This window comes from Macaca mulatta, chromosome 14 (assembly GCF_049350105.2).
Source record: "Macaca mulatta isolate MMU2019108-1 chromosome 14, T2T-MMU8v2.0, whole genome shotgun sequence".
NCBI lineage: Eukaryota > Metazoa > Chordata > Mammalia > Primates > Cercopithecidae > Macaca > Macaca mulatta.
In genome coordinates, this window is record NC_133419.1 from 78085427 (window position 1) to 78103666 (window position 18240).

Below are 18240 nucleotides of genomic sequence, written 5' to 3' on the forward strand. Positions count from 1 at the left end.
ACAGAGTCTTGCTCTGTCGCCCAGGCTGGGGTGCAGTGGCCGGATCTCAGCTCACTGCAAGCTCCGCCTCCCGGGTTTAGACCATTCTCCTGCCTCAGCCTCCTGAGTAGCTGGGACTACAGGCGCCCGCCACCTCGCCCGGCTAGTTTTTTGTATTTTTTAGTAGAGACGGGGTTTCACCGTGTTAGCCAGGATGGTCTCGATCTCCTGACCTCGTGATCCGCCCGTCTCGGCCTCCCAAAGTGCTGGGATTACAGGCTTGAGCCACCGCGCCCGGCCTCATTACTTTTTATAATTCTGCCTCTACTAAAGAATCACAGAATAGTACACTAATTCTATTTGTAAAAGAAAAGAACTGTTCTACATCTTCTGTTCTCATAATCTGACAAAGAAATGGGCTGGCCGGGCACGGTGGCTCACGTCATTTGACTGATTCTCTTAAAGTGAAAATTTCAAATAAATTTAGCATTGTAACTAGCCATTTTCTTGCTAGCACAGACCAAGTTTTACTCCATTAGGTGAAATTCTTCAAAAGTTCTTTACCTACTTAATATTTTCAATCAGAATCACAAATACTCTGCTAGTTTGTTGGTAAAAAAGCAAGCTCAGTGTGAATTTTACTGTATTTCAAGAGTAAATAAAAACTGTCAAATTATTTGGAGTTGAGAAGCCTACTCAGGGTTGGAAGGACCCGTTGGTCATTTGGTCTAATCCATTTTTAAATGTGTGGATCAATGTGTGGATGTTTGGACTTCCAAACATCCCCTATTCCTAATAATTCACTTCCAAGCTTGTTTATTATTAGAGAACTAAGTTTCTTCCACAGAATGAATGGAAAACTTTTGCCCTATGGCTTCTGCCCTCTGGTCTAGTTCTGTGCTCCTATGGGACCACACAGAACAAGTCCACAGCCTCTATAATGTATTAGTTTTCCAGAGGCTAAAGATAGAAATCAATAATAGTTTTCTAATATCTATATTTGTCTAGTTGGCAAATAGCCTTAAAAATTATTTTAGGGAAACTGATGCACTTGCACATTTACTTTCCAGATAGCGGGAGAACAATTTATCTAGGCCTGGATGATAAATTTTAACCATCATGAACTGCTACAGACAATTTATTCCATGTGCCACAAAATTTAAAATAAGCTAAGTTTGCAAACACATCATGCTAAATAATTCAAATTTAAATTTTTATTATGACAATTGACATATTAAGTGAAAGAAATGACAGAAGTATTATAATAAAACATTTTGAAAGAAAAAGTTACACGATTAGGCCAATAGCTATAAAATGGCTTTAGGCCTGGTTTATAACACCAAGAGTTCTGATCAGACTGTAGTGAGACACTGAACATTTCATTAACAAAAATATTGGCACCAGCCACAACATATTTTGGTTGTCACTTACAAGGAATATTGTATTTAAACAACTATGCACTGCAATTCTAACACACTAGGTGTTCATACACTGAAGTTAACCCCTGAAGCTTTAAGCTACCAAGAATTCCCATACTTTTAATGCACAATTTACTTTGTGTGTTATCAGAATTACATTTCCAGTTTTCTGATCTTCCCTGCCCCCCCCGCCCCCACACACATGCAGTATATTATGTGACAGAGAGCACTCCAGCTTCTATTTGACTAACAGCACGGTCCTGATTACCTCAAGAGTTATATGCTAATCTTGGAGCTTCTGCTTTAAATCTCATCTCCTAGAAACCAAATAAAGCATTCTGAGAACCTATTCCAGGAATACATTTTTTAACGCATAGGAAAATAAAGCATTTCATATAAGCATGCTGGAAAATCAAGAGACATTCTGATTAGACAGTCCCTGAATTCCAGCTATTACTTCAAATCAAAATTCTAAAAGACACCATTTACAAATTTTTATCTGGAATTTGTATTCTTCACATGGAAACTCATGATCCCCAGGCTTCCCTTCTGAATGAGGACAGCAAAAAACTGACGCTGGCAAAACATGAATATAGCTTTGACAGAAATTATGACACACTTAGATGAATTTAATTATTTTCAAGAATACACTTGTACTACAAAGGTGAGAAATTAGAATGGCAAAATTACGACATGGGAAAAAGCACTGACATTTAAACGAAGCTGTGAATATACCATGGTAAAACGTGCCATGTAAAAGACTGTGCTAGAATCAGAAGTTCTACAAGATTTCAAAATACTTAGCGAATAAGGAGGGAACTGAAATTTGAATTTGACTTCCCTTGCTGCCACGCTTCAGCAGACAACTATTCCTGTGGAATTAAGTCCACTGAATAACCAAATAGAGCAATTCTAGTTTTTTCCTTCTTTTATATGAATAGATGAAAATCAAGCCTTGCTCTACCCCCATCTTAGCATAGGACATACCCTTTCGAAGTGTACACAAAACCTCATGGCAGGTTTGGGCAAGCTACAACAGATACCATCATCAAGAAGCTACTTTGAAAGAGAATAGAACACCAGACTAACATTGAGAATACCCTAGTTAGGAATTACAAAAATCATGCCCTATAAGAATATGCTGTTAACAGCCAAATCTGGGCTACTGTAGCTGTTCTGATCCTGAAAATCCATTCACTAATATAAGCTAGATCTGTGTGTGTGTGTGTGTGTGTGTGTGTGTGTGTGTCTGTGTGCACAATTTTCATGCAGTGACCTTAAAGCTTTGGAGACAGGGCTTGTTACTCTATTAATTTCAAGGCTTGTCCACATAGCAGTTGACATGCACCAATTCTGCTAAAGGGCAGGAGAATGAAAAAGACATGGCACAAATTTTTAAACAATTTTAGGTTTAATTACATAATGCACCTGTAGATGATCTAGCATAAACACAATTGTAAAAAATCTACATCCTATTTTAGGGTATTTTCCCACCTCCCATCCCTTAAAAGCTGTACAGTTATTAAAAAAAAAAAGGTGACTCTCAAGCAAAATAAACTTTTTTTTTTTGCAACATACAAAATAAGTTAAATGATTCAGAAGGTTTTGAGCCATGAAGTTCCCGAATAACTGTGTTCTGGCTGTTCACAAGCATGACATGCAAGCTGCTGGTCTATGACCAGAACTCAATAAATACAGATCAAATAAAACCGCAAAACACTTAAATTAGATTTCTTTAGAAACTGATGAAAGTCAAGAAAATATATACTTAGAATTAACAGTTCCATTCTTAACTTACATCATCCAGTGGCAAAAAGCACAAGGCAAGTATTCAGTCCTTAGCAAACTTTCTAGCTTGTACCGGTTTGGACAAAAAAGGAAAAAAAATTCCTTTAAAAATGTTTTTTCTCATTCAAAATATCCAAGAAATTTAATAAATTTCTACTCATCTATTGTTATGCCCTCTCATATAACTTATGTATAGGATAGTAATATTTTAGTTATTAAAATAAAAATAACATCTTCATTAACTGAAACGATTACAATGTGCCAGAATTGGGTTTAATGAATTTTCCAAAGTGGTATAAATATGAAATGAAAAAAAAAATTGTGCTCAGGTGTCCAAAAGGAGGAAAAAAAGTCCACAAATGGGATCCTATTCTAATTGACTTCCAGGAGGGTTTGCATGAATGAATACAAAAAGTGGTGAGTGTATAATCTAAAGTGGTTATATACTAAGTTCATTAAATTTTGGCTTATGACCTCCTTGCTTACTTGGGAATTACTCTGTTCAACATATTACAGTTACTTAGCAATTCTTGGCACTCAAAAGATGTTAAAAGATAATTTAAGTTGGAGCAAAGTATTTTGAAAACAAATTAAGTGAACACATAGCAACTCAATTTAAATACATTGATAGCAAAAGGCTTTGACCTTAAGGATTGGCATAAAAACGACACAAAAAAATCAGTTAACTTGCCACTTCCAAAGTAGGTTTACAGGTACATACTTTGGGAAAGGTAGATAAAATAGGAATGGATTTTAATCTAAGAAGATTCAATAATGCATCATATTAAGCAGAAGAGGGCTAGGTAGATTACAGCAGATATGCAGCCTTGGCATTCTCTGCTTCTTGGAGAACGAGTAGGATATTTTGAGAATGTCAAACATCAGGAGAAACTGTTGCCTAGATTTTCTGTAATTAAATGATATTTGTAATTATATCTGTTGCAATGCAGCCATCTTATTTCTTTCAATAGTTAATGATGGATTCATTTTTATTTCTTCTGATACTTATCTGAAGTGTGTGCGTGCGCGCACACAAACAAATACACATGTACCATTTAACTCTAGGTCTCTGAATAGTTGTTCTATAGCTGTGAGGCATCACCTTGAATAATGGACCTGTTCCACTGTGTTAGTGAAGAGCGGAGTTCCTAGCTTTTTCTGAATATTAAACTTGTAGATTCATTAGGTTCTTTACAGTTGTGTGGCAGAACTAGCGAATGGTTAACATCTCTTATGCCCACAAACAAGCTAAAAAGGCATTCCTTGTGACAAAGGACATTCCATCAATCCCACTTAAAAACAGCTAACATTTCCTCATCATTTTGACTATTAAGTTAAACAAGTAAATGTCCATGTTTTTCTTAATGTATGTACTTTGCTCAAATATATATTATGGGATGCATTTCATCAACCAAAAAGTAAAAACTGGATATGTGTAACACCCTTTTAAAATTAATTTGTTTAAAAATTTTCAAAAGCTTCATTAGCATTTGAAGTTTTTGGTTCTTGGGCAGGTCACTTTTATATAGATTACCAGTAGACATGAATTTATTCTAAATGAAACTCTCCTTTATCCTCTGAATCTGTAACCTTGAACAATTGAAAAAAGGATGTCGAGGAAATACAACTTGATGTACATTCTTGAAAATATCTCTGCCATCATTTTGCAGTAATGTGCCAATGATGGAAAATGCTTTACACTAAACACTATTTTATCGGCACTGATGTACAAAACCAAAATGTTTTCAGTCTGAGTCATTTTCACATATATTTCAGTTCAAAGTTTCTGCTTTGTGAAAAGCTGACTAGTTTTCAGACCTTTACAGAAATTGCAAACTAAATATACTGAATATTAATCTACATCTCCCTTTAATACATTTGCTACAGTCTAGAGTTTGGGAGTCCAGCTTGTATTTCAAAAAGGGGGGATTAAATTATTAAAGGGCTCTACTATGTAGCAGCTATTGAGTCTAAATCCATGGTTAGTGCTCTAAAAAAGATTCAAGACTGTCTAAACTCTAGATCAATTACTGCTTTCCTATACTTTCTGCAGTTCGTAGGGACTGTATTGTCTTTGTATACAGAACATTTCGTTTTCTAAATTTTTTTTTTAACTTCTTCAGGATACCTTCAGAGTGTACTTCAGTGATCATAAACTCTTTGAGGGACTGAATTTGAACTCCAAGCAGCAGAACTGTTTTTGCACTGCTCAAAATTTAATAATCAATAATCAATCTGCATAATAATGTTTTATCAACTGTTTGGATTACATTCTTGGTAGATGACCTATAGTTAATTGATTTAATCAAAATATAAGGTGAGAAGGGGTACATTCACTATCAAGTTGACAAACATTTACTCAAGTTTGGTAAACATCAGGCAGCACAAGTGGTCTCCAAACCCATGTCAGTGGGACTTTTGCTAAATGGAATACTCAGCCTTTGCGATGGTAAAAATTACCTTAGGCTTTCTATAGAAGAAGAGTAAAAATAACTCCTTATTTCACATTAGGCATCCTGTTAAAATTATCTACCCATTTAATACTACTTCTGATCACTGGCTTAACTGAGGAATAGAACTAATAGGTGGAAGGAGGAGCTGGTGTGTCCAGAGGTAGAGACAGGGCACATGGGAGAGTTTCCACACAATAGTGGCTTTACCCAGTTGCAGGACTAAAATGGTGGGGTGAGACTGGGTGGCAGGAAAGGGCACCTGTACATTCAAACCACTTACCTTGCACTGGTAGAAATCTTTATATTGCTGGCCTGTTTTAGATAGTTTAAAAGGTTAATTCTTAGCTGACTTGCAAATAAATAAAACAAACCTAGCTGGAAAGGAGACTGTAAGTGAATGCAGCTCCTTCCACAGTCCTGCTTTACCGTCTGTGAATGTAAGCCCTTCCTTCCCTTCCAGTGGAACACTGTCTCAAAATAAAAATCACAACTTACTTGGAACCACACGCTATTGGTGCATCCTATTTTTAGGCTGCTTTCATTATTTTATTTTTTTACAGATACATACACATTGCTAGAATCAAAGCAAAAATATTAATGGGCAGGTACTACAGAACTAAAGTGAAACAAAACAAAACAACAAACAACTGAAAAACAACAGCTATAAACTTTCAAGGCCAAAAGATAAGATTTAAGGGCAATACCTGTTGAAGAAGGAAAAGGAGTATAAAGTTCCTAGAGAGGTATTTATAATGCAAATCTAATGCCAGCTTTTTAGTAATAAAAAAGAGAAGTGCTTTACTATATACTGACTAGCACATAATATTTAATTTGGAAAGAAAAATTAATGACGTTCCTTGGGCCAGCAGCAGATATGGTGTGTCCATTGCCGGCAACAGACACAACACTGGAACAGAAAAACCCAAATCCCAGGGCAAAAGTATTCACAGAAGTAATGGTTGAAGGTTTCAGGATTTAACAGGCTAGGTTTAATCACAAGTGCTACACTCTGTACAATGTTATGGCTCTGCCTGAAGTTTTACAGCTATAACAGAAACTAAATAAGACAAAGTTCATATTTTAGTGTCAATTACATGTTAGGTATTTAGTTAAAAACCCTTTCTTTTTTTAAATAAAGGGCTTTTCTTTAAAGTGTTGAGATGTTTGAAATGGATGTCATGCCTATTAATTACATCGGCAGTTCTCATTCAACTCTATGTTGGTTGTATGACTATTAATGAATTTTAATAGAAGTCTAACGGCCAAAGGCCAAAACTACATTCAAACTCTGCTAATATATCCAGGCAGATAGGAAATTCCAACACACACACATACGCACACGCACACACACACATACGCACACATGCTAAAACTCAAACTAAAAACCTCCCAAAGGAACTGCTTTGTTTGTAGACTTCAATTTGAAGTAGATACTAAGGGCAAGAATAGACCAGTTAAAATTCACCTGAAAATCTCTTCCCAGTCTTCAAATGTGCTAAAATATCACTGTCAGCTTAGCATCTCTTCATGTATGTTATATATAGATGTATTTTTTTCAAAATGATATTTCAGATATTTAAACATCAAGTGGCCAGAAGACAAGAGTTATACTATTGGCAAAGTTTACGATCCACCCAGGCCTTAACAAAGACCACATCCATTTCGCTAATAACCCTCCATCAGACATAATATATTTGAGGCCACCTTATTACCACTGCATAAAGCTATTTAAAAAAATGTGTTGCTAGCACAGTCTGGTTGGCAAAGCTTCATTATACATTTTACTGTACAAATGCTTTTCAGATGATTTTATTTTTTTAAAACAAGAAACTCTGCTATAACAGAAATTTAGGTTAATTATGATGGTACTTTCACTGTCTCTTCTTTATTAAGTGTGGTTATCTCCAATAGTAAACAAGTTGATTTCACAAAGCCTGTTACTAAATGACTTATGATGTTATCTACAATTCTCAAACTGTAACAGTACAGACTTAAACTTTTAAATTGTCTGTAAATCATCATCTATGCCATGAATGTTTAAATATAATATATATTTAATATGAAAAAGCTAAAGCACAAGTGCTTTCTCCCACCCCTAAATTCTGTTTTGGGCCCTCACAGATTCGGAATGCATTCTCATCCACCCTTTTTCACAAAGTCAGGAGAGCTCAGGAAATATAAAGTCAAAAATATACAAATCTTTGTTGTTATTATAATAAGATTTTTTTCCATGAATGAAATTACCAAGGACCATGAACCTGGAAAAAGAAAATCAAAAGGAATTTACAGCAATTATTTGTCTTCAAAGTTCAAAACTGGTCACTTCACAGAAAGACTTCAGGATTTGTTGAAATTTTTCTTCTAAAAAGTCATTCTGTAGTGGAGTTTTCTAGGAAAAATTAAACAGCTTTTAATAACTGGCCCGCTGGTGTGAGAGCTACCGTGGAATAAATTAGCACAAAAATGGAAAAAAAGTCTTATAACTGTTCACTGTTACAGACGTAATCAACAAGGTCAGTCACTCTCAAAAGCTCATCTTCCTCCTCTTCTGGTGCTCCTGCCTCCTGCCCACCACTTGTCCCATTGGAGGCGAGGCTTGCACTGGCTGTGCTGTTGTCCTTGGGGGTCTGAGACTTCTCAGTAGGCTTGCCAATCAAGTTCTCAATGGCTTTGCCAGGACTCTGTCCATTGGTTGAAGGTAAGTCCACTAAGCTATAGTCCAATGGGCTCCCCACTTTGCCTACATTTTCAAAGTCCTCTTCCTCATCACTTTCTATCCGGTAGGGCTTCTTGGTGCTCTCTTGTTCTGAGGGCAGGACCCTAGGCTGGCTGTCATGGGCAGGCTGATTTGCATCTCCATGAGCATTGTCACAACTCTCCTCCTCATCCGTCTCAATCCGGTGTAGCCGTTTGCGGGATGGTTTGCCTTCCTCTTCCTCCTCCTCCTCATCTGCTTCTGAATACTCATCTGTGCTTCGGCCCCGCTTTCGAACTGACCGCTTTGATTCTTTAGCTAGCTCGTCATCTTCAGAGTTCTTGGACAAATAGCTCTCTAGAATAAACAGCACATTTAAGCCATTGGCATGGGTAACCATAAACGAATTTAATTCTCCTTTTCCTCCCCATATTCACCACGTCCTGCTTTCAGAATTGCTTGTACATAAAAATGTCCTTTCAATAATTGGCCTGATTTCTCTCCTCAGCCCCATAACAGTGCCCAATATAATTCATGGTATACTTTATTTATGATTTTAGAGAATATTTTCTTTTTTTTTTGAGACCAAGTCTCACACTGTCACCCAGGCTAGAGTACAATGGTGTGATCTTGGCTCACTGCAACCTCCACCTCCCGGGTTCAAGCCATTCTCCTGCCTCAGCCTCCCGAGTAGCTGGGATTACAGGTGCCTGCCACCACACCAGGCTAACTTTTTGTATTTTTAGTAGAGACGGGGTTTCACTATGTTAGCCAGGCTGGTCTCGAACTCCTGACTTTGTGATCCATCTGCCTTGGCTTCCCAAAGTACTGGGATTACAGGCGTGAGCCACCGCACCTGGTCTACTTTATTTTTTGAGACGGAGTCTCACTCTGTCTCCCAGGCTGGAGCATAGTGGCGCAAACTCGGCTGACTGCAACCTCTGCCTCCCAGGTTCCAGCAATTCTCCTGCCTCAGCCTCCCGAGGAGCTGTGATTACAGGCGTATGTGCTGCCACACCCAGCTAATTTCTTTACATTTTTAGTAGAGACGGGGTTTCACCATGTTGGCCAGACTGGTCTCGAACTCCTGGCCTCAAGTGATCTGCCCACCTTGGCCTCCCAAAGTGCTGGGATTACAGGCGTGAGCCACTGTGCCTGGCCAACAGCAAATTTCTTGGGGAAGATGTCTGATAATGCTTGAATTAAATGAAGATAGGTTAGTTACAAACTAAGAAACTCCTTCCCACTAGTACACAAATTAGGTTATCATGTCAACATGCTGATAAGGAAAGATTTAAACTGGACACCCAACTCTGTACATCTTAAACACTGTGCCAATTCTCATCTTAGTTATCAGACACCCTTGGTAGTCTTAATTGTCTTCTCTTCTTTGTCTATACAGTTGGGCCTCCCTATCCATGAATTTAACCAACTGCAGATGGAAAATATTCAGGAAAAAAATAGATGGTAGTGTCTGAACTGAACATACATAGACTTTTTTCTTGTCATTCACTAAACAATACAGTATAACAATTATATAGCATTTACATTGTATCAGGTATTTTAAATATTCTAGAGATTAAAGTATATGGAGGATATGGGTAGGTTATATGCAAATATGACACCATTTTATATGAGGGACTTATAAATCCAAGGATTTTGGTATCTGCGGGGATCCTGAAACCAATCCCCAATGGATACTGAAGATGACTCTACTTCCATTTTAGAAGAGCTCACCTAGTCTCACAACTTGGCATGCCATCTATATGCTAACGGCTTTCATATTTATTTTAGGCAACCACTGAATTCCAGACTAGTGTATCAAACTGCCTACTTGACATCTAGGCTTGGGTATCTCTAAGCAGGCATTTCAAATGACGTGTCTCAAACTGGGCTCCTAAATTTTCTCCTTAATCCTGCAGCACTGTGGTCTCTACCATCTTAGTTTTTCACAATTGCTCCTCCAATTTCTCAGTCATCCTTGATTATTTTCTTTCTCTCACCCAACCCAACAGTAAATCCTTTCGGTCTCACTTTAAAACATACCCCTAATGTGACTGCTTTTGCCTCTTTACTGCTACTGACCCAGTTCTACCCTCCATCATCTCTCACCTGGACTATTACAATAACTTCCCAATGGGTCTTCTAGCTTCTGCCCTGGCCCCCTTCAATCTATTCATAACACAGCTACCACAGCAAATTAAAACCTAAGTCAGATCACATCACTCCTTTGCTCAAAATGTGGGATGGTTTGCTTTCCTCTTCCTCTTCCTCCTCATCTGCTTCTCAATACTCATCTGTGCTTTGGCCCAAATGTTTCTCACCTCACACGAAATAAAAATCCAAAGTCCATACAATACCCTACTCTGTGTTACCTAATATGGTAAACACTAGTCACATGTGGTTATTTTAAATTTAAATTAGTTAAAATTAAATAAAAATTAAAATTCAGTTCCATGGTCACTCTAGCCGCATTTCAAGTGCTCAAGCCATATGAAGGCTAGCAGCTATTGTAACCATCAGCACATATATAATCACTGCAGAAAGTTAAACTGCATGGCACTATTTATCATCAGAGATTAGCACATCTTTTATATAAGAGGCAGGCCCTATACTCTCAGTCACAACAACTCAGCTTTTTGAGAAAGCAGGCAATAGACAATATGTAAACAAGCGGGCATGGTAGTCTTCCAATAAAAATTGTATTACAGGGTAGGGTGCAGTGGCTTACACCTGTAATCCTAACACTGTGGGGGGCCAAGGTGGGGGGTGGATCGCTTGAGGCCAGGAGTTTAAGGCCAGCCAGGGCAACACTGCAAGATCTCATCTCTATTAAAAAAAAAAATTAAAAATTAGCACAGTGTGGTGGCTTATGCCACTTCTAGCCACTTGGGAGGCTGAGGAGGGTAGACTGCTTGAGCACAGCAGATTGAGGCTATGGTGAGCTGTGATTATGCCACTGAACGCCAGCCAGGGTGAGCCTCTGTTTCAAAAACAAAAACAAAACCTTGCTTTTTTATTTATGTAAGCAGGTGGGCTGTTGTTTGCTGACTGGTCCCCACTGACCTCTTTGCTTCATCTCATTATGTTTGCCTTCACTCACTCTGCTCCAACAACCCTGCACTCCCTTCTGTTTGCTGAACATGACAAGCACAAACATATCTCAAGGACTTCATACTTATTGTTCCATCTGCCTGTACCATTCTTCTTTTAGATAACTGCATGACTCACACACAACATTTCTTTCAGGTCTTCACTCAAATGTTTTCTTAGTGAGGATTTTCCTGAGTATATTATCTGAAATTCAACTACTTTCCCAACCCCCTTTTCTCCTTTATTTTTTTCCACAGCACTCATCTCTAATATATCATATATTCTACTTATCTATCTTGTTTATTGTCGCTTTCTTCCCAACTAAAATAAGAGTTTCATAAGAACTATTTTGTCTGCTGTTATATGCCAGTGCTTGGAACAGGGCCTAGTTTAATAAATATTCATATTTAACGGCTTAACTAATGCATTTATGTTTGTCTCTGTGACACATGAAGGTAAGTACACATTCAAAAAAGATGTTCACCTCCCTTCTTTAGCATTTCACATCCAAACATTTTTTTCCCCTTTCTCTTTTGTCTTGGGCTCAAACTTAAATTCATGTTTAATCTATGAAAGCAAAACAATCTTCAAAACAGGCCATAAAGCTGGGTGCGGTGGCTCAGGCCTGTAATCGCAGCACTTTGGGAGGCCGAGGCGGGCGGATTACCTGAGGTCAGGAGTTTGAGACTAGCCTGGTCGACATGGTGAAACCCCGTCTCTACTAAAAATACAAAAATTAGCCAGGCGTGGTGGCGCATGCCTAAAATCCTAGCTATTGGGAGGTTTTTTTGAGACTCTGTCTCAAAAAAAAAAAAAAAAAAAAAAAATATATATATATATATAAAATAAATAATAAAATAAAAAAGACTAAATGGATGTCAGAAATTCATATTTTAGAGCTTGTCTTGTACTACTGGTAGGGGGCACAGCTATAGCTATCAGGAAATAAAACAGTTTCCAATGGAAATCATAGTAAAGGCGGAAAAAGACAGTAGGCACTTTTATTTGAAACCTTTCAGCTATTGAGGACATAAGAGGTTATTTCAAAATGAGGGCCATGAATAAGGGAGTAAAAAAAAGAAGCAGAATAAATTTTGATCAGATCACAATTTTCTGAGATTCTTCTAGTTTCAATGAAAATTTTAACTACAATGGAGATCTTAAAAATTAGCCTCTTATCAAGTATCCTTTATTTAAACTATAATATGCACAAAATTATAGGTTTTATCTCAAAGATACTATTGGTTATATGAATTTTTTTTCTTTTGAGACACAGTCTTGCTCTGTCACCCAGGGTGGAATGCAGTGGTGCGATCTTGGCTCACTGCAACCTCTGCCTCCCAGGTTCAAGCAGTTCTCCTGCCTCAATCTCCTGAGTAGCTAAGATTACAGATGCAAATCACCACACAGGCTAATTTTTTAATTTTTAGTAGAGACAAGGTCTCACCATGTTGGACAGGCTGGTCTTGAGCTCCTGGCCTCAAGAGACTTGCCTGCCCTGGCCTACCAAACTGCTGGGATTACAGGCATAAGCCACCACACCTGGCCTGGTTACATGAATTTTAAAGAATGGTACAGAATCACAATCCTGAGTTCACTTTATAATGTCTATTTTGCCTTGTCCAAACTTCTACACGTAGGAGACCTGTGCCTTACCTTCACTCTCTGAGCTGGAAAGTCTTCGCTTGTGAACTCGCCTTATTTCTTTACCACGTCGTAAACTCTTCTGGGAACCGTCACTTTCCGAGTCTTCTTTGTAGTTAATTTGTCTTTTCTGATTTCTCCTTGACCGCCTTCGCCGAGTTTCTACAAAATCATCACTAAAATCATCACTGAAGTCACTTTCTATTTAAAAAAAAAGGAAGAAGAAAGTACAAAATTTAAGTCTATTAAGTAGAAATGTAGCTTAGGTTATAAAAATGAAAAGCTACTAAGCAGAGTTCAGTCATAAATATTTTTAAGTGAACAGTCTTTTGTAAGTCTCATTTTATTTGAGAGAGTATCTCACTGTCACACAGGCTGGAGTGCAGTGGCATGAACGCAGCTGACTACAGCTTCAACCTCCCGGGCTCAAGAGAGCCTCTGGCCTCAGCCGCCCCAGTAGCTAGAGCTAGGATCACAGGCACGCACTACTACGCCTGGCTACCTACCAAAGCGTTGAGATTATAACATGCCTGGCCTTTAAGTCTCACTTAAAAAAAAAAAAAAAAAAAAAAAAAGAATGAGTCAATCTGTGGGGGTTTTTAATGCCAAACCTCACAATGTATACTCTTAGCAGTGAATCCTCAAGATTAGAAAATGTTTTATCCTTTTTTGTTTGTTTTTGAGACAGAGTCTCACTATGTCGCCCAGGCTAGAGTGTAGTGGCGTGATCTTGGCTCACTGCAACCTCCACCTCCCAGGTTCAAGCAATTCTCCTGCCTCAGCCTCCCAAGTAGCTGGGACTACAGGTACCCACTACCACACCCAGCTAATTTTTATATTTTTAGTAGAGATGGGGTTTTGCCATGTTGGCCAGGCTGGTCTTGAACTCCTGACCTCAAGTGGTCTGCCTGCCTCGGCCTCCCAAATTGCTGGGATTACAGGTGTGAGCCACCGCGCCCGGCCTAAATGTTTTATATATTTTTAGAAATAGTCCTTATTGCAACTGACCTACAGCTACCTGGTCAGGTACACAGTTGCCATGACTGCTCTTCTTGGTAGACGGCTACCACAAATCTGCCTCCTGATAATCTGCTGTTCTACATGTGGCTATAGTCATAATGTATTGCAGAGGTTAAGCCCTCTAACCAAAGAAAACTCATGAATCTGTTCTACATAAATATAGAACTCAAGTTAGATTTTTGACTTTTCTCCATAAAGAATACAAATCTGCTAAATAAAGTACACAGACCTAAACTTGCAAAGCACTGCTAAATAGCATTGTTCTTGTCATCTCTGATCAATAAACCAGAGTGAGGCTATTGCATTATGTCACCGCTGTTTTTCAGAATGTTAAATTCCACCAAAGTACTACATTCAAGCTTGTTATTCTTTCATGGATTTCAAACATTTCAAAATAGCTTGCCAATAGGTCGAAGTGGTTCTCATTGGCCAAATTTCAGACAAATGGAGCCTAAATAGTGATGGGAATGTAGTATATCCACTGATCAGAATAAGAATCCATGAGTATACATTGACATAAATAAATAAACATACGGAGGAGAAGGGAAATGTTCTTTCTTACAAAACAACAATAAATAAATATAACAGACATGACAGAGTTAGAATTATCCACAGAAACTAAAACTAGTAGGTGAAATATAAGGAACAGGATATTTAAATAGTCTCAAATTCCCACAAATTACTTATTAATTATAAGGAAAAATAATAAAGAGACTCAGAAGATGCAACATTCTCTGTGCTATTCCTGCTATAAATGCGTAATCTGAATCTTATTACAAGGAAACAAAAGAAATCCAAACTGAGAAACATCTTACAAAACAACTAGTATGTACTCTTTAAAAATATCAAGATCGATGAGACAAAATTTGAGGAACATTCCAGATTAATAGAGACTAAAGAGATGTGAATAAACACGTAGCCCTGGAATGGATCCTGGGTTAGGAAAATAAAAAGATATAAAGAATAATACAGAGATACTTGATAAAAATTTGAATGTGTACTGTTAATTAGGTAATTGCATTATATCAATGTTAAAATATCTGAATTTGGTAACTGCACTGTGGTTATGTAAGAAAATGTCCTTGTTCTTAAGAAATAATCACTGATAAAGCGGCATGATATTATCATCACTTATTTAGACAGTTTAGGAAAGAAGATAAATAAAACCAAAAAACCCCCACAAAGATGGCCAGAGTCTGACACTCATATCTATAGTTCTTCTCCAGTAAGATGACACCTATCCAGTAAGTAAACGCGTGCTCCAGTAAGATGAGCACGCATTTCTTTTAGTGGTTGAGCCTCTATTTACTCACTTAATAAGGATAAGCATACTCTATAACAACACCAACTACTGTTAACCTGTAAAAACTACTCAACACTGACTGTGGTCTAAATGTGAGTTAACTTATATTCTTCTCTCTTCAACAGCTGGGCATCGATGGAAATGTTCACGGTTTATTGAAAATGATTTCCAAGAAACCCTATGAAGGTGAAGGTTTAGGCATGGAAACATTTGACACCAAGGAGTCATCACAATCCTACTAGGCATCTGATATGAAGTTAACATATCAATCTGTACGTATTTTCTCAGATGTGCTTTCTATGAGAAAAATTTAGTCAGAAATAAGTCTTAGGAACAGAATTTTAAGAACTCTTAACTCCAGAAGTCGTAAGAATTTGTTGAGCTGGCCAGTGTGCTGGCTCGTGCCTATAATCCCAGCACTTTGGGAGGCCGAGGTGGGCAGATCACCTGAGGTCGGGAGTTTGAGACCAGCCTGGCCAACATGGAGAAACTCCATTTCTAAATACAAAATTAGCCAGTCATGGTGTGCATGCCTGTAATCCCAGCTACTTGGGAAGCTGAGGCAGGAGAATCGCTTGAACCCGGGACGTAGAGGTTGCGGTGAGCCGAGATGGTGCCATTGCACTCCAGCATGAGCAACAAGAAAAAAAAAAAAAAGAATTTGTTGAGCTGAGGTATCATATGGATACAGATTATTTTTACCAGAGTCTCTACTATTCTCCTCAGATTCCTCCTCTTCATCATCATCGGAATACTTTTTCTTTGGGGTCTTTCTTCGCAAACGCCTGCTCTGCCTCATTGGCCGAGAGGGGTGTCGCCTCAGTCTACGGCTACAAAAGTCAGTGTCACTGTCATCATTAGATGGTGGATCTTCTTCACTTTCATCTGGGTTTTCATCAGACACAACAAATTCATCTTGAGATCTGTCCAAGAGAAATCAGATAAAATACAATAGTATTTAGAAGAGTGAACCCATTTTTTAAGAGTACTAAGTTCAAATTCTAGTGAGCCCAGTGAATCATTAAGTATAGTGCAACATATCCAGATAATTGTATCAAATGCCCTATTTATAAAATGGGGAAAATGTTTTGCCCCCCATCCTCTTAGGAGGGGTTGTAAAGATGAATTAATGTTGATTTCTGTACTGGTTTGACCTCTTGAGATGTCCCCCATGTTAAATTCAACATATTCAAAAGTAAATTCATTATTTCCCAATCTACTTCTCTCTTCTGTTCCCTGGCCTGGTATTTGGCGTCATCACTCATCCAGTAACTCCAACCAGAAACGTGGTATATATCCTAACTTTCCCCTTTTCATTGATCATATCTAATCAATTACTAATTTCTCTAGAGTCTACCTCTTAAAAGATAATCTCTCAAACCTGATCTCTTCTGTTTTCAGCTTTTCATACTCACCTAAACTACAAAAGCAACTCCATAAATAGTTTCTCTAATATCTGGTCTCATTTCCCCTCAATCTATTCTCCAAATGAATGCCAGGATGAATCTTTCTGAAGCATAAATCTCATATTAATTTTGTGTTTAAAACCCTTCACTGGTTTTGTATAATTTTCAAGATAAGTCAAAACACTTATGCATGACTAATAAAACACTCCCTAATCTGGTTCTTTTTATCACTTCGCCATATCTCCAGCAGGGCACTCTCTACTTCATCCCCTTATTCCGGCTATCCTGAGCCAACAGGAGTTTCCCAAACATTCCATGACATTTTATGGCTTGCTGTCTTGGACATAAAACTTCTATGCTTATAATACCTTTATCTTATCCTGCTTTTAGTCCCACACTTGTTGATTCCAAATATTTATTCTTCAAATTTAAGATCAAGCTTTACTTTTAAGCCAACTTTCCTCTGTACCCTAATTTATCTTTCCCTGTATTTTAGTAGCAGTTACGCAGAACGACTTTTTTTTGTGGTTTATATGCTTGTTTCCTCTTCTAATAATCTGAAAGGAGAAACTCTGCAATATTGTTTCAATTTCAACTCTGCAAAGAAGCCTTTCTTGATCTTCTATACTGGATTACCTGTCCCAAGTCCAACTCCTATGAGTCATGAGAGGATAATATCTAATTACTTATTTATTTTTCGCATAGGACTGGAAACCCCTCACAGACCTGGCAGAAGGTGGCACAGAGGTACAGAGAAAGCTCTTGACAAATCAAAGTTTAATTGTAGTCAGTAAAATTTAAATATAATTTTGAATGTTAAACAACCATAAATCTATTTTCTGTTCTAAATTTTAAAAACGGGCCAAAATTAGTATTCTCGAATCTGCTTTAAATATCCCGAAAATAAACAGATCTAGTCTATGGACATGAAGAAGAAAACCCTCATCACGGCACGGGCAAGCCTCTCTGCTAGCCCAGTCCTGTTCCTGCTGGTATCTAGGGATTGGGGTCTAATGGGAGACCACGCACCCATCACTGATCTTGAATTCGTCCTCGCTCTCTTCTTCATCCAGGTTGCTGTCACTGTCCAGATCGTTTAACCGCCGGCGTTTCTTCCTTCGAGCAGCAGCTGCCCTCTGGGGTCGTTTATTTTCTTTTCTTTCTTCATCCAAAATAGTAGAGATGTCTTTCCCACGATGACCTGTGATGGTGGAGATATCTTTTCCTCGGCCAACTCCTGAGTTTGGAGGAGGGAAGTTCAGGGAGAGAAAAATATGTGTTTATTAAAAGCTTCCCTTTAATTTCTAGAGACAGTCCTTATTCATGCTTAGTAGCTCTTCATTTCTTTATTTTCTTCCTACAAATACGCAGTTTTCTCATGACTTCAGCTGACAGAGGTCTCAGAGTTTTAGCATTCGTTTATCCTACTGAATAGAAGTTT

The 18240-nt window shown here is 38.0% G+C and overlaps 1 protein-coding gene across 2 annotated transcripts in view; it reads right to left on the reverse strand.

Moving 5' to 3' along the window:
• Positions 1–1178: 1178 nt before the first annotated feature.
• RSF1 (remodeling and spacing factor 1) overlaps positions 1179–18240 on the reverse strand; it is a 157999-nt gene continuing 140937 nt past the window's right edge. Inside the window, exons 13-16 of one of the 2 annotated variants that reach the window (XM_015115269.3) lie at positions 17829–18036; positions 16096–16316; positions 13083–13271; positions 1179–8690 (exon numbers count right to left, since the gene is read on the reverse strand). In XM_015115269.3, the coding sequence (XP_014970755.3) occupies positions 8116–8690; positions 13083–13271; positions 16096–16316; positions 17829–18036 (1193 nt within the window). In that variant the 3' untranslated portion in view covers positions 1179–8115. The remainder of the gene's footprint in view (positions 8691–13082; positions 13272–16095; positions 16317–17828; positions 18037–18240) is intronic. The other variant, XM_077963960.1, reaches the window with a different exon arrangement.